Source organism: Nicotiana attenuata, unplaced genomic scaffold (genome assembly GCF_001879085.1).
Source record: "Nicotiana attenuata strain UT unplaced genomic scaffold, NIATTr2, whole genome shotgun sequence".
Classification (NCBI taxonomy): Eukaryota; Viridiplantae; Streptophyta; class Magnoliopsida; order Solanales; family Solanaceae; genus Nicotiana; species Nicotiana attenuata.
This window is the reverse complement of record NW_017673572.1, coordinates 80,569-93,023: the sequence shown is the minus strand read 5'-3', so window position 1 is coordinate 93,023 and position 12,455 is coordinate 80,569. Positions and strand designations below refer to the sequence as shown.

The 12,455-nt window shown below is 42.1% G+C and overlaps 1 protein-coding gene across 1 annotated transcript in view; it reads right to left on the bottom strand.

Annotated features, from left to right (window-relative positions):
* Positions 1-6,864: 6,864 nt before the first annotated feature.
* Positions 6,865-12,455, bottom strand: part of LOC109216758 — a 7,104-nt gene continuing 1,513 nt past the window's right edge. The window contains exon 2 of the mRNA XM_019380939.1: positions 6,865-7,169. Within this exon, the coding sequence (XP_019236484.1) occupies positions 6,865-7,169 (305 nt within the window). The remainder of the gene's footprint in view (positions 7,170-12,455) is intronic.

Genomic DNA, 12,455 nt, shown 5'->3' with positions numbered 1-12,455 from the left:
CTCCAGTGTTAGTATTGCCATCAGCTTCAGGTTCTTATACCGTGTATTGTGATGCTTCGAGAGTTGGTATTGGGTGTGTTCTAATGCAGGAGGGTAGAGTTATTGCTTATGCTTCTCGTCAGTTGAAGCCTTATGAGAAGAACTACCCTGTTCATGATTTGGAGTTGGCTGCCATTGTTCACGCGTTGATAATTTGGAGGCATTATTTGTACGGTGTGTCTTGTGAGGTGTATACCGATCATCGTAGCCTCCAGCACTTGTTTAAGCAGAAGGATCTCAATCTGAGGCAGCGAAGGTGGTTGGAGTTGCTTAAGGATTATGACATTACTATCTTGTATTACCCAGGGAAGGCCCATGTGGTGGCCGATGCTTTGAGCCGAAAGGCGGTGAGTATGGGGAGTTTGGCATATATTCCAGTTGGGGAGAGACCTCTTGCAGTTGATGTTCAGGCTTTGGCCAATCGATTCGTGAGGTTGGATATTCGGAGCCCAGTAGGGTATTGGCTTGTGTGATTTCTCGGTCTTCCTTATATGAGCGCATCAGAGAGCGCCAATATGATGATCCTCATTTTCTTGTCCTTAAGGACAAAGTTCAGCATGATGATGCCAGAGATGTGACTATCGGTGATGATGGGGTATTGAGGATACAGAGCCGGATTTGTGTGCCCATTGTGGATGGGCTTCGGGAGTTGATTTTGGAGGAGGCCCATAGCTCGCGGTATTTCATTCATCCGGGTGCCGCGAAGATGTATCAGGATTTGAGACACCATTACTGGTGGAGGAGAATGAAGAAAGACATTTTGGGATTTGTAGCTCGGTGTCTCAATTGTCAGCAGGTGAAATATGAGCATTAGAGACCGGGTGGCTTGCTTCAGCGGATGGATATTCCAGAGTGAAAGTGGGAGCGGATCACCATGGACTTTGTAGTTGGGCTCCTACGGACTTTGAAGAAGTTCGATGCTATTTGGGTGATTGTGGATCGGCTGACCAAGTCTGCGCACTTTATTCATATCTGTACTACTTACTCTTCAGAGCGGTTGACAGAGATATATATCCGGGAGATTGTTCGTTTTCATGGTGTCCCAGTTTCCATCATTTCAGATCGGGGCACTCAGTTTACTTTGCAGTTTTGGAGGTCTGTACAGTAAGAGTTTGGTACTCAGGTTGAGTTGAGCACAGCTTTTCACCTTCAGACGGACGATCAGTCCGAGCGCACTATTCAGATATTGGAGGATATGTTACGTGCTTGTGTCATTGATTTTGGAGGTTCATGAGATTAGTTTCTACCGCTCGCAGAGTTTGCTTATAATAACAGCTACTAGTCGAGTATTTAGATGGCTCCATACGAGGCTTTGTATGGGAGGCGGTGTAGATCTCCAGTTGGTTGGCTTGAGCCAGGAGAGGCCAGGCTATTGGGTACAAATTTGGTACAGGATGCTTTAGACAAGGTAAAGGTGATTCAGGAGAGGCTTCGTACAGTGCAGTCGAGGCAAAAGAGCTATGCGGACTGGAAGGTTCGTGATGTGTCCTACATGGTTGGTGAGAAGGTTCTGTTGAAGGTTTCACCCATGAAGGGTGTTATGAGATTTGGAAAGAAGGGTAAATTGAGTACGCGGTTCATTGGGCCTTTTGAGGTACTTCGGAGGATTGGGGAGGTGGCTTATGAGCTTGCTTTGCCACCCAGCTTGTCGAGTGTGCACCCGGTGTTTCATGTTTCTATGCTCCAGAAGTATACTGGGGATCCGTCTCATGTTCTGGATTTCAGCATGGTTCAGCTAGAGGGTGATCTGACTTATGATGTGGAGCCAGCAGCTATTTTGGAGCGTCAGGTTCGAAAGCTAAGATCAAAAGATATAGCTTCAGTGAAAGTGCAATAGAGAGGTCGGCCCGTGGAGGAGGCTACCTGGGAGACCGAGCGGGAGATGCGCAGCAGATATCCTCACCTATTTGAGGCTTCAGGCATGTTTCTTGACTCGTTCGAGGACGAACGTTTGTTTAAGAGGGGGAGGATGTGACGACCCGGCCGGTCGTCTCATGAGTTACCGCTCCGTTTCCCCCATTTTCTGCTTCTTATTGCTTTATTTATCGATTTTATATGTGATCGGGTTGGTTGGCTCGGGTTCGGAAAGGTTTTGAGAAGGTTTGAGACACTTAGTCTCTTTTAAGAAAGTTTAAGTTGGAAAAGTCAACCGGATGTTGACTTATGTGTTAGAGGGCTCGGATGTGAGTTCCGATGGTTCGGATAGCTTCGGGAGATGATTTGGAACTTAGGAGTGCGACCAGAATGTGTTTTGGAGGTCCGGAGTAGAATTAGGCTTGAATTGGCGAAATTAAGTTTTTGGCGTTTTCCGGTTGATAGGTGAGATTTGGATATAGGGGTCGGAATGGAATTTCGGAAGTTGCAGTAGCTTCGTTATGTCATTTGGGATGTGTGTGCAAAATTTCAGGTCATTCGGACATGGTTTGGTATACTTTTTGATCCAAAGCGGAGTGCGGAAGATTTTAGAACCTTAGGCTTGAATTCGATGTGTTTTGGTGGTTTTGATGTTGTTTGAGGTGTTTTGAAGATTGGTATAAGTTTGAATAAGGTTATGGGATATGTTTGTGCTTTTGGTTGGGGTCCCGGGGGCCTCGGGGTGATTTCGGATGTTTGACGGAGAGTTTGGAATTTTGATAAAGCTGCAGATTTTTCTGCTTCTGGTATTTCCGCACCTATGGATTGGGGACCGCTGGTGCGACGCCACATATGCGGAAGATTGGTCGCAGAAGCGGAAGCTGGTGGAGTTGGCAGGAACCGCAGGAGCGGTTGTGGGACCGCATCTGTCAAGGCGCAGGTCCGGTATATTTCATCGCAGATGTGGAAAAATGGGGACTTAAGTGAGGACCGCATATGCGGTGGTCAAGACCGCAGATGCGGTACCGCAAAAGCGGGAATCTGGACCGCGGATGCGGAAATGCCTGGGTCAGAATGTTATATTCCCTCCTTCGTGATTTTCAGAGGGTTTCTTCACTTTTAAACACGAATTTGAGAGCTTTGGGCGAGTTTGAAGAGAGAATTCAAGGAGAACTCATTGAGGTAAGAATTTTGGACCTAAAAACTCGATTCTATGGTTTTAATGCACGGATTAGAGTTGTAATTAAAGGTAAAATTAGAGAAACTAGGGCTTAGAAGCCTAGCCCTTTGATCGAGGTTTTGGAAGACCATTTGTGGTTGGATTTTGGAACTTTTTATATGTATGAACTCGTGGGGAGATAAGGAATCTAATGATGTTAATTTTATTGAATTCCGAGATGTGGGCCCGGGGGTCGGATTTTGGTAATTTTGGGATTTCTGATGTTTTTCGATTATTTTCGAGTGGGCTTCGTCCCTTTAGCATAATTTAATGGTTACGTTCTGATTTTGGTAGATTCGGAGCATCCGGAGGCCGATTTGAAGGGCAAAGGCATTGCGAGCTAGATTTCGGGCCGGATTGAGGTGAGTAATGATTTTAAATGCTGTCTTGAGGGTATGAAACCCCGGATTACACAGCGTTCGGCTATGTTGAGGTGACACACACGCTAGATGACGAGCGTGGGTAGTGCACCGTTGGGGGTTGTGACTTAGTCCATCCCGAATGACTGTTTTACTGCGTAATTGATAGTTAATTGTTTGATATTGTTATGTTTTGGGCTAAATGCCATATTTGGGCTTCGTGCCAACTATTTGAACCCTTAGGGAATTTTTACTGATATTTTCCTCACTGTTTGATTTCATACTTGTGCTCAGTCATGCCATATTTTCCTGTTTTCAAAAACTCAGCCACGAGGTGGCTTGAGATTGATAAGAGGCCGAGAGCCTGTTTATGATGCCACGAGATGGCTTGATATTGCGCTTGGACCGTAAGGGGGCCCTCCCAGAGTCTGTACACCCCTAGTGAGCGCGGGTACCCATTGTGATATGAGATATAGCCTGAGGGGCTGGTATTGTTCTATGATATTGCCCGAGGGGCTGATTCTGTTGTTGTTACTGAGCCCGAGGGGCGGTTCTTGTGTGTTTATCTTTCTAGCTGCTTTTACTTTATTTGTTTGACTGTTTAAAAGGTGTTTCATGAGATTTCACTGCTTAATTGTGTTTATTGACTTTGATCTGCCTCTTATAGCTTATTGTTGTGTTTAACGTAATTTTATATCGCTCAGTCTTCATTTATTGTTATTACTCACTGAGTTGGAGTACTCACTTTACTCCCTGCACCCCTGTGTGCAGATTCGGGCGCTACAGGTCCTGCTACTGAGGGTTGATAGTTCCAGCAGATCTTCGGAGATTTACTAGGTAGCTGCTTGGCGATTCGCAGCCCAGTGCATTCTCCCTCTGTTTTATTCTCTTTGAGTTAGTTATGTAGTGGTAGAGTAGACTTTCAGACTTCTAGTATTGTTTTAGATGCTCATGACTGGTGACACCCCGATGTCGGGCTGTGTTGGTTTTCTTTTCTTGAATTTCGCAAATTATACTGTTAACCTTTATTTTGGGATTATAAATTCTGTTAAAGACTTAGTATTTATTATTTTAATTGCTTAAAGTGAATTGGAAGTGTGTCGGCTGGCCTTGTCTTCACGAGAGGCGCCATCACGACCGGATTTGGGTTTAGGGTCGTGACAGGCTATTTTCGAAAGACCCTAAGCTCAAAAAAAAAATTCAGCAGGTTTGAACAAGAAAATAATGATGAAGAGGCCATATTGAAAATTCTAAAGATAAGAACATTAAGAGTAACAACATAACAAAGCAATAAAAACCAAAGCAAGGGGAAGAGTAGACATTAATGAAAATTGAAGAATAAGAAATTATGAGATGATAATACTAATATTGATAATGAAAAAAATGGAGCAGATATGGTGTCCCAAACTCGACGACCTGCTAACTTTCTACCCTAATCTTCGACTCCATATCTTCCTATTTAGGGTCACGTCCTCAGTAAGCTACAGACATGCCATGTCCTGTCTAATAACATCCCCCCAAATATTTTTTCATCCTACCTCTACCACTTCTAAGACCCATAACAGCCAAACTCTCTCACCTCCTCACTAGGCAATTTGTGCATCTCCTTTTCACATGTCCGTACTATCTCAGCCTCGCTTCCCTTATCTTATTATCTACATAGGTCATTCAAACCTTGTCATGAATAACTTCGTTCCAAAATATATCTTTCCTACTATGCCCGCACATCCACCTCAACATTCTTATTTTCGCTGCTTTCAACTTTTGAGCGTTAGAGTTCTTGACTGGCCAACACTCCTCCCTATACAACATAGCTGGTCCAACAACCTCTCTATAGAACTTACCTTTAAGTCTTTATGATACTTTCTTACCGCTCAAGACATCAAATGCCAACATCCATTTCATCCATGCCACCCAATACGATATGTGACATCATCGTCAATCTCCTCACTTTCTTGGATTATTGATCCAAAATACTTGAAACTTCCTCTCTTGGGAAAAATTTATGTATCAATCCTCACTTCAACATCTGCCATAACTGAACTTACACTTCAAGTTCTGTCTTAGTCCTACTAAACCTGGAGCCTGTAGACTCTAGAGCCTGTCTCCAAACCTCCACATAACATTAACTCCGCAGCACGTCTCGTGAATAAATACTATATCATCTGCAAATAGCATATACCATGGAACCTCCCCCTTTAGATATGCTGCATCAATACATCCCTCACCAAAGCAAAAAGAAATAGGCTAAGAGCTGATCTCTAGTTCAACCCCATCACTACTAGAAAGTACTCCGAGTCTCCTCCCACTTCTTTTACCTGGGTTTTGGCCCCATCGTGTATATTCTTAATCGCCTAATGTATGCCATAGGTACATCTCTTGCCTCTTAACATCTCCATAGAACCTCCCTTGGAACTTTATCGTTTGCTTTTTCTAGGTCAATAAACACTATATGTAAGTCACTCATTCTCTCCCTATATTGCTCCACTAATCTCCTAAAAAGATGAATGACTTCTGTAGTGGATTGCCCTGACATAAATCTAAATTGGTTTTCGAAAATAAAAATCCCATACAAATCCTCATCTTTTCCACCCTCTCCCAAATTTGTATCGTGCGGTTAAGTAGCTTGATACCCCTATAGTTGTTGCAATTTTGAATATCGCCATTGTTCTTGTACAACAAAATCTTATACTCCACCTCCATTCTTCGGGCATTTTTTTTTCATCCTAAAAATAACATTAAATAACCTAGTTAGCCATTCCATACATGTTTTGCCTGCGCTCTTTCAAAATTTTATTGGTATCTCGTTTTACCTGGTCGCTCTTTCCTCCTTATTTTACGCATAGCCCCCTTAACCTCCTCGAATTTTATATGCATGCAATACCCAAAATCACAATACCTTTTGGAATGTTCAAAATCATTAAACAATATTCTTGTCTCCCTCTTTTCAAGAGATTATGGAAGCATGTCTGCCATCTTTACCAAATATGTGCCCCCTCCACTAATACTTTGCCTTCCTCGTCTTTGATACACTTCACTTGGTTCAAATCTTCCTCTTCTCTCTCACCTTAGCGAGTCTGTACAACTTCTTATCCCTACTTTGTCCTCCATTTATACATAGAAGCATTTAAATGCAGCCCTTCTACAGCCGAAACCGCTAACTTTGTTTCCTTCTTCACCGTCTTATACCTCTTCCTATTCGTCCTCGTCTTTGCTCTTCACTAACTTTGTATAGGCCATCTTGTTGGATTTCACTTTTCCTTGGTCCTCTTTATTCCACTACCATGCCCTTAGTGCCTACAAAAGTGACCCTTCGAGACCTCAAACACCTCTTTAGCTACATTCCTAATGCAATTAACTTTTCTATTCCACATACTATTTGCATCCCCTCTACTACCCTAAGCCCCCACTGCCTTTAACTTCTCCCACATCTCCTTTAGACTTGAACTCACTCAAGCCATTCCATTTGATCCTTGGTTGGCCATACATAGCTCTCTTCTGCTTCTTCCTCTTAATCAATACGTACATAGCCAAGAGCTTGGGTTGGATCGTATAAATATTTTCACTGGGAATAGCCTTGCATTCCTTACATAGACCTCTATCACCTTTCTTAAAGAGCAAGTAATCTATCCGAGTCTTAGTCACCATACTACGGAAGGTAATCAAGTGCTCCTCCTTCTTCGGAAAATTGGAATTAGCTATCATCAAATCATATATAACATGTTGTAGGAAGGCAATTTATTTTGACTTCATAAATTTTTTTACACCACTAACGAATAGTACTTAATTAAATTCTATTAAAGAAGTTTTTAGTTGCATCCAAAGATGGAGCACGAAACATTTACATAATTGCGCAGTTAAAAGCCAAATTCCTACTATACAAAATAATTATGACCGAGGTTCATTCGATTATATAAGCCTATTCGTTCCTCTCCCGTTGGCCGATCGTCTTCAAACATTCGCTTAAACTAGTTTTTGGTTTGTACTCCGAACAAGTGGTAGGCTTACGTGTTAGATATGAACATATTATAATGAGTGTTTCATAGATATTTCTGATTTAGTAAATGCGATCACATATACCATCACACTCAATGTAATGTCCTAAATTTTTTCTCCCTAAGCATTATGTCTCGGTTCAGCCTCTAAGTTAACCGCACGAATATTCAAAGAGTTTTGAAGGTTTGTAATACCTAACTCTTATTTTTAGTCGGTATAGATATTTAGAAGAGGCGAGAGGTGGATGGAATAAATTAAAATTATTTAAGAGAAAAAAGTGAATATAGTCCCACGTCTCAATTTCAAAAGATCATATCTTCTAAAGTATAATGACTTGAGCTATGAGCCATCAGATGAAATTCTTTGAGTCTATTTTCCATAGCTTCAAATGGTGTGTTATTATGACATTTTTAAGAAGTTATAATATTTTTGCTAAAGAATAGCAAAACAACCAACAAAGCTTGTGCCAACCATGGCAACGGTTGCCCCAACCGTGGCAAATTCTAGCAAAAAGCGAAGGGGAATGACCTGAAGGTATAGGCTAACCGTGGCCAATGTTTGGTTCAATCGTGGTAATGCTAACCCTAACCGTGGCAACAGTCGCCCCAACCGTGGCAGTGGCCGCCCCAATCTTGGCAACAATCATCCTAACCCTGGCCAACGGTTACCCCATTCCTCTAAAAGGCCAAAAACATATTTTTCTCATTCTTAACATCCGAAAGAGTTTGGATTTGTACCTTTTAAGGAGTTATTAAGCCAAGATCATCCCACACCACCTAAGGTAATTTTTCAAAAATATTCAAGTTAAGAAATATTACATTGACATCATTTAATATCTGTAAATTTCAAATTCCTAAATATCCATCAGAGATCGCGAGAGTTCTTCAATACCCAAGGCCTAGAGTTTTCAAGAACAAAGTTAACATTAATTTCTTTGCTTTCCACTATTAAAATTAGAAACTTTATGGCATTTAACAATGTTTGTATCATAAGAATGATGAAGTTCAAGGGTAGGAACGATGCGAATCATTTATGGCCAAGTAAAACCTAAATTTAGGAAAATAGTTTGAGTTTGTAGTTAACAGTTTTAGCTGTTTATTATGGGTTTTCGAAGGGATTGAATAGACGAGCTCGTTGGTATTTAGTAGAGGTTCTTCACCGTTTATTCAAGTGTATATATGTTTCTTCCCTAAGTCAATGGCTATATTAAAATGCACATAATGAATCACTTGTTTGTTTGCCCTATTCTTTTCATAATAAACTATATATACAATTGTAACATCTATGACAGAAAATAATTAGATTGTATGACTTGTTATAGTATTTGCTTATGTGTAACTATTTGTTTGTGTGTAATTGCTTGTAATGCTTGTAGATGCTAGTTATTTGATGGGGAAATATGATGGTATTTTTTAGTGCGTGTTCTTAGATGCTCACGTACACAGGCCACTATGTGCAAAGTTTTCAAAAAAGTTTCTCTGTAAGAATGACTCAACTTTCCGTTAGCTTTTAGTTATCAGATACAAATTCAGTTAACAGCTTTTAATTGCTTTCAGTATCATATACAAATTCAGTCTTTAGCTTTCAATTATCAGTTTTAAAATCAGTTTTTAGTATTAGTTTTAGCCTTTAGATTATTCAGTTTTTTATTATGTGAATTGCTTGCTTTATTTACTCTATTTTATTATATTTTTATACAGCCTGTATGGGTCAGAATTCGACCCCACGATAATTAACGAGGCTAATCCCGTTTTAAGTTAATTCATGATTAATTAATGGCACGACCACTCAGAATTGACGATGTTCAACCCGCATCTGGTTCGATCGACAAGGCCATGGCCTATCCGCCACCATAAAGGTGAGATCCCAACGTGGTCACGACCACTTATCGCCAGATCACGAAGCTCACAGCTATAAATACTAAGAGTGGAAGTCCTAGAAAAGGGGGGCTGCTTCTTCACCACTATGGAGAGAGAGAGAGAGAGAGAGAGAGAGAGAGAGAGAGAGAGGATAAAAACACACCCATCTTATGGGAAGTGAAAACACCATTGTAAGGCTCTGAACCTCTTCATGGAGAGGCAGACCAAACCAATATTATCAATAAAGGCTTCCAATGTTTCTCCCCCTAACCTTGAGTACTTATTTTCATGTTCTTCGCTTGGTCCAATGGATTATTACGATTTGCTATGATTTTTCCGTAACTTATTTGTATTGTTTTGCACTCATAAAACACATGATAACTTTTGAGCAAACAATTTGGCGCCGTCTGTGGGGATTTCATAGCAAAATCGCGTAGTTCTTCCATGGACCAAAAGGAAAGAAACGCCGGAAAAGGAAGAACAACCCAGCTTAAACAAGCCAAAGCGGCATATCAGGCCGATGGAACTCGAAGATCTCGAATCAAGATCCAGTTTCTCTGCCTCTCATCTATCAGATGGTGCAAACAAGAAGAGGCAACCTCCCCCTCCCTTCCTAAGGGAAAGTCTCTGTAAGGCACACGAGCTCCGGTCAGAAACCGGCACGGAGATATCTCGAGCCGAGAGTCGCCTCAGGACAGCCTATATACCCTGGTTGGGAAGACAACGGATAATCCGCTCGAGGTCTCGAATCCAAAACGAGTTTCAGCACTCAATACCCACAATATAGGACTCAGGCTACGTGCCTTCACCATGCGCCTTCACCAACAAGTTCAACTACGGTTGAACCGGGACTCAGGCTACGTGCCTTCACCAAAAGGTTCAACTACAGTTTGAACCATGACAGGCTATGCGCCTTCACCAACAAGTTCAACTACGGTTGAACCGGGACTCAGGCTACGTGCCTTCACCAAAAAGTTCAACTACGGTTGAACCAAGACAGGCTATGCGCCTTCGCCAAAAAGTTCAACTACAGTTTGAACCAAGACAGGCTATGCGCCTTCACCAACAAGTTCAACTACAGTTGAACTGGGACTCAGGCCATGCGCCTTCGCCAGTAAAATTCAACTACAGTTGAACCAAGACAGGCTATGCGCCTTCGCCAAAAAGTTCAACTACAGTTGAACCAAGACAGGCTATGCGCCTTCGCCAAAAAAGTTCAACTACAGTTGAACCAGGACTCAGGCTACGTGCCTTCACCAAAAAGTTCAACTACAGTTGAACCAAGACAGGCTATGCGCCTTCGCCAAAAAGTTCAACTACGGTTGAACCGGGACTCAAGCTATGTGCCTTCGCCACCAAATTTAACAAAGTCCAACCACGGTTGAACCAAGACTCGGACTATGTGCCTTCGCCATTAAATCCAACGAGCTCGACCTCGCTCGAACTGCAAGGATGGACGCCTTCGTCCTCAACTTTAGCAAAGTTCAACCACAGTTGAACCGAGACTCAGGCCAAACGCCTTCATCTGTGAAAGCAAAGCCCGACCTCCAACAAATCGGAGCGCAGGATAGGCACCCTCGCCATTCAAGTAAGTTCTCCCAACTCGAATTAAGATTCGGGCCACGTAAAGTTCGGCCCCGGTCAAACTACGAGGCCGCGTTTTCTACCATCACGACCGGTAGTTCGACCGCGTCCGAACTGGGACTAAGGCTAAGCGCCGCTATCGCCAAATAATGGCTAAGACTCGCTCGCACCGAGTTGAAAAAGCAAGGTCATCAACTATATTATGGCTAAGGCCATCGCCGCCAACGGTCGACCTAGATTCGACTAAGGTAAGTAAACGACCCGAAGACGGTCGAAGTTGCCTTTATGGCTAAGGCCGTCGATTCTATCACGACTAAAGTCGTCGATTTAAATTCGACTAAGGCCGCCAACGTGAACGGTCAACAAAAAGCGCAACAAAAACTCTAAAGAACGAAAGAAAAACAGTGACACAAAACAAGCACAACGCAGGCAATGGAAAAGAAAATTTTTATATTTACAAAGTCAATTGCGGGTCATCCCCGCTTACACCCGGCCAAGGCTGATCAATACAAGAAATAAAAAAAACAAGAAACACCTAAACGCCAAACGGCGAACAAGACAAGAAAAAATGCGTAAACATCTTTTTACACGGTGCCGTCTGCGCCACCGTCTACACCAGCGTCAGCCTCTAGCGTCGCCGCGTCAAAACCACAGTCGGCAAATGCCTCACGAGCCTTCTGACGCTGTGAGCACGTGATTTTTGCCCTAAGCAAACTAATTCCAAAAGTTTCAAATAATTGATTTCCTTATTATTTTACAATTTTTTGTGATTTTTGTTAAATTTTTGTGTCAATTAGTTGCATTTTTCATATGAAAATACAGAAAATATGCACATGCATTTAAGAATTTAATTTCACAATTTTAGTATTAATTAGGCATTAATTAGATTTAGAATAAAGTTTAAAGAAAAATTGCAAAAAATAGTCTTGTTGCACTCTTAATTGCTAATTGTTGCGTTTTATTTCTAAATAGAGTTTTAAGTAATTTTAGGAGTTTAAATAGTTTAATTGAGTCTTTGTTTTGTTTTAGCATTTTTTATAAAATCAAGAAAAAAACCAAAATAAATACAAAATACAAAAAAATATATAATACACAAGAAAGTAAAGAGGGCTGCCCAAGAATTGGGCCCAAATAGCTGAGCCCAAACAGACTTGGCACCCAACCCGTCCAAACCCAACCCATAGTACCCGGTCCAGCTTTGTGGTAGTGAAACGACGCCGTTTCATTGGCGTTAGATCAGGACCATCGAGGTTTCTTGATCGGACGGTCCTGAAGCTTGGGCCAATTAATATATATATGTCCAAACACACCCCCCTACCCCCATCGCCTCTTCAGTCCACCCCATCCTCAGAGACCAAAATAAACTCCGGCCGCCACCCTCCACCCTGAGCCACCGTGTGCTGCCGTCCTCCGCCATCCGCCGGCGGCGATGCTCCAAATAATCCCAAAATTACACCCCTCACTCCTCTTTTCCTCCTCTTTCCAACCCCCAAATCTATTTCCCTCAAATCCTCATCGATTTTGTCAAATCTCAAATCTAAAAAA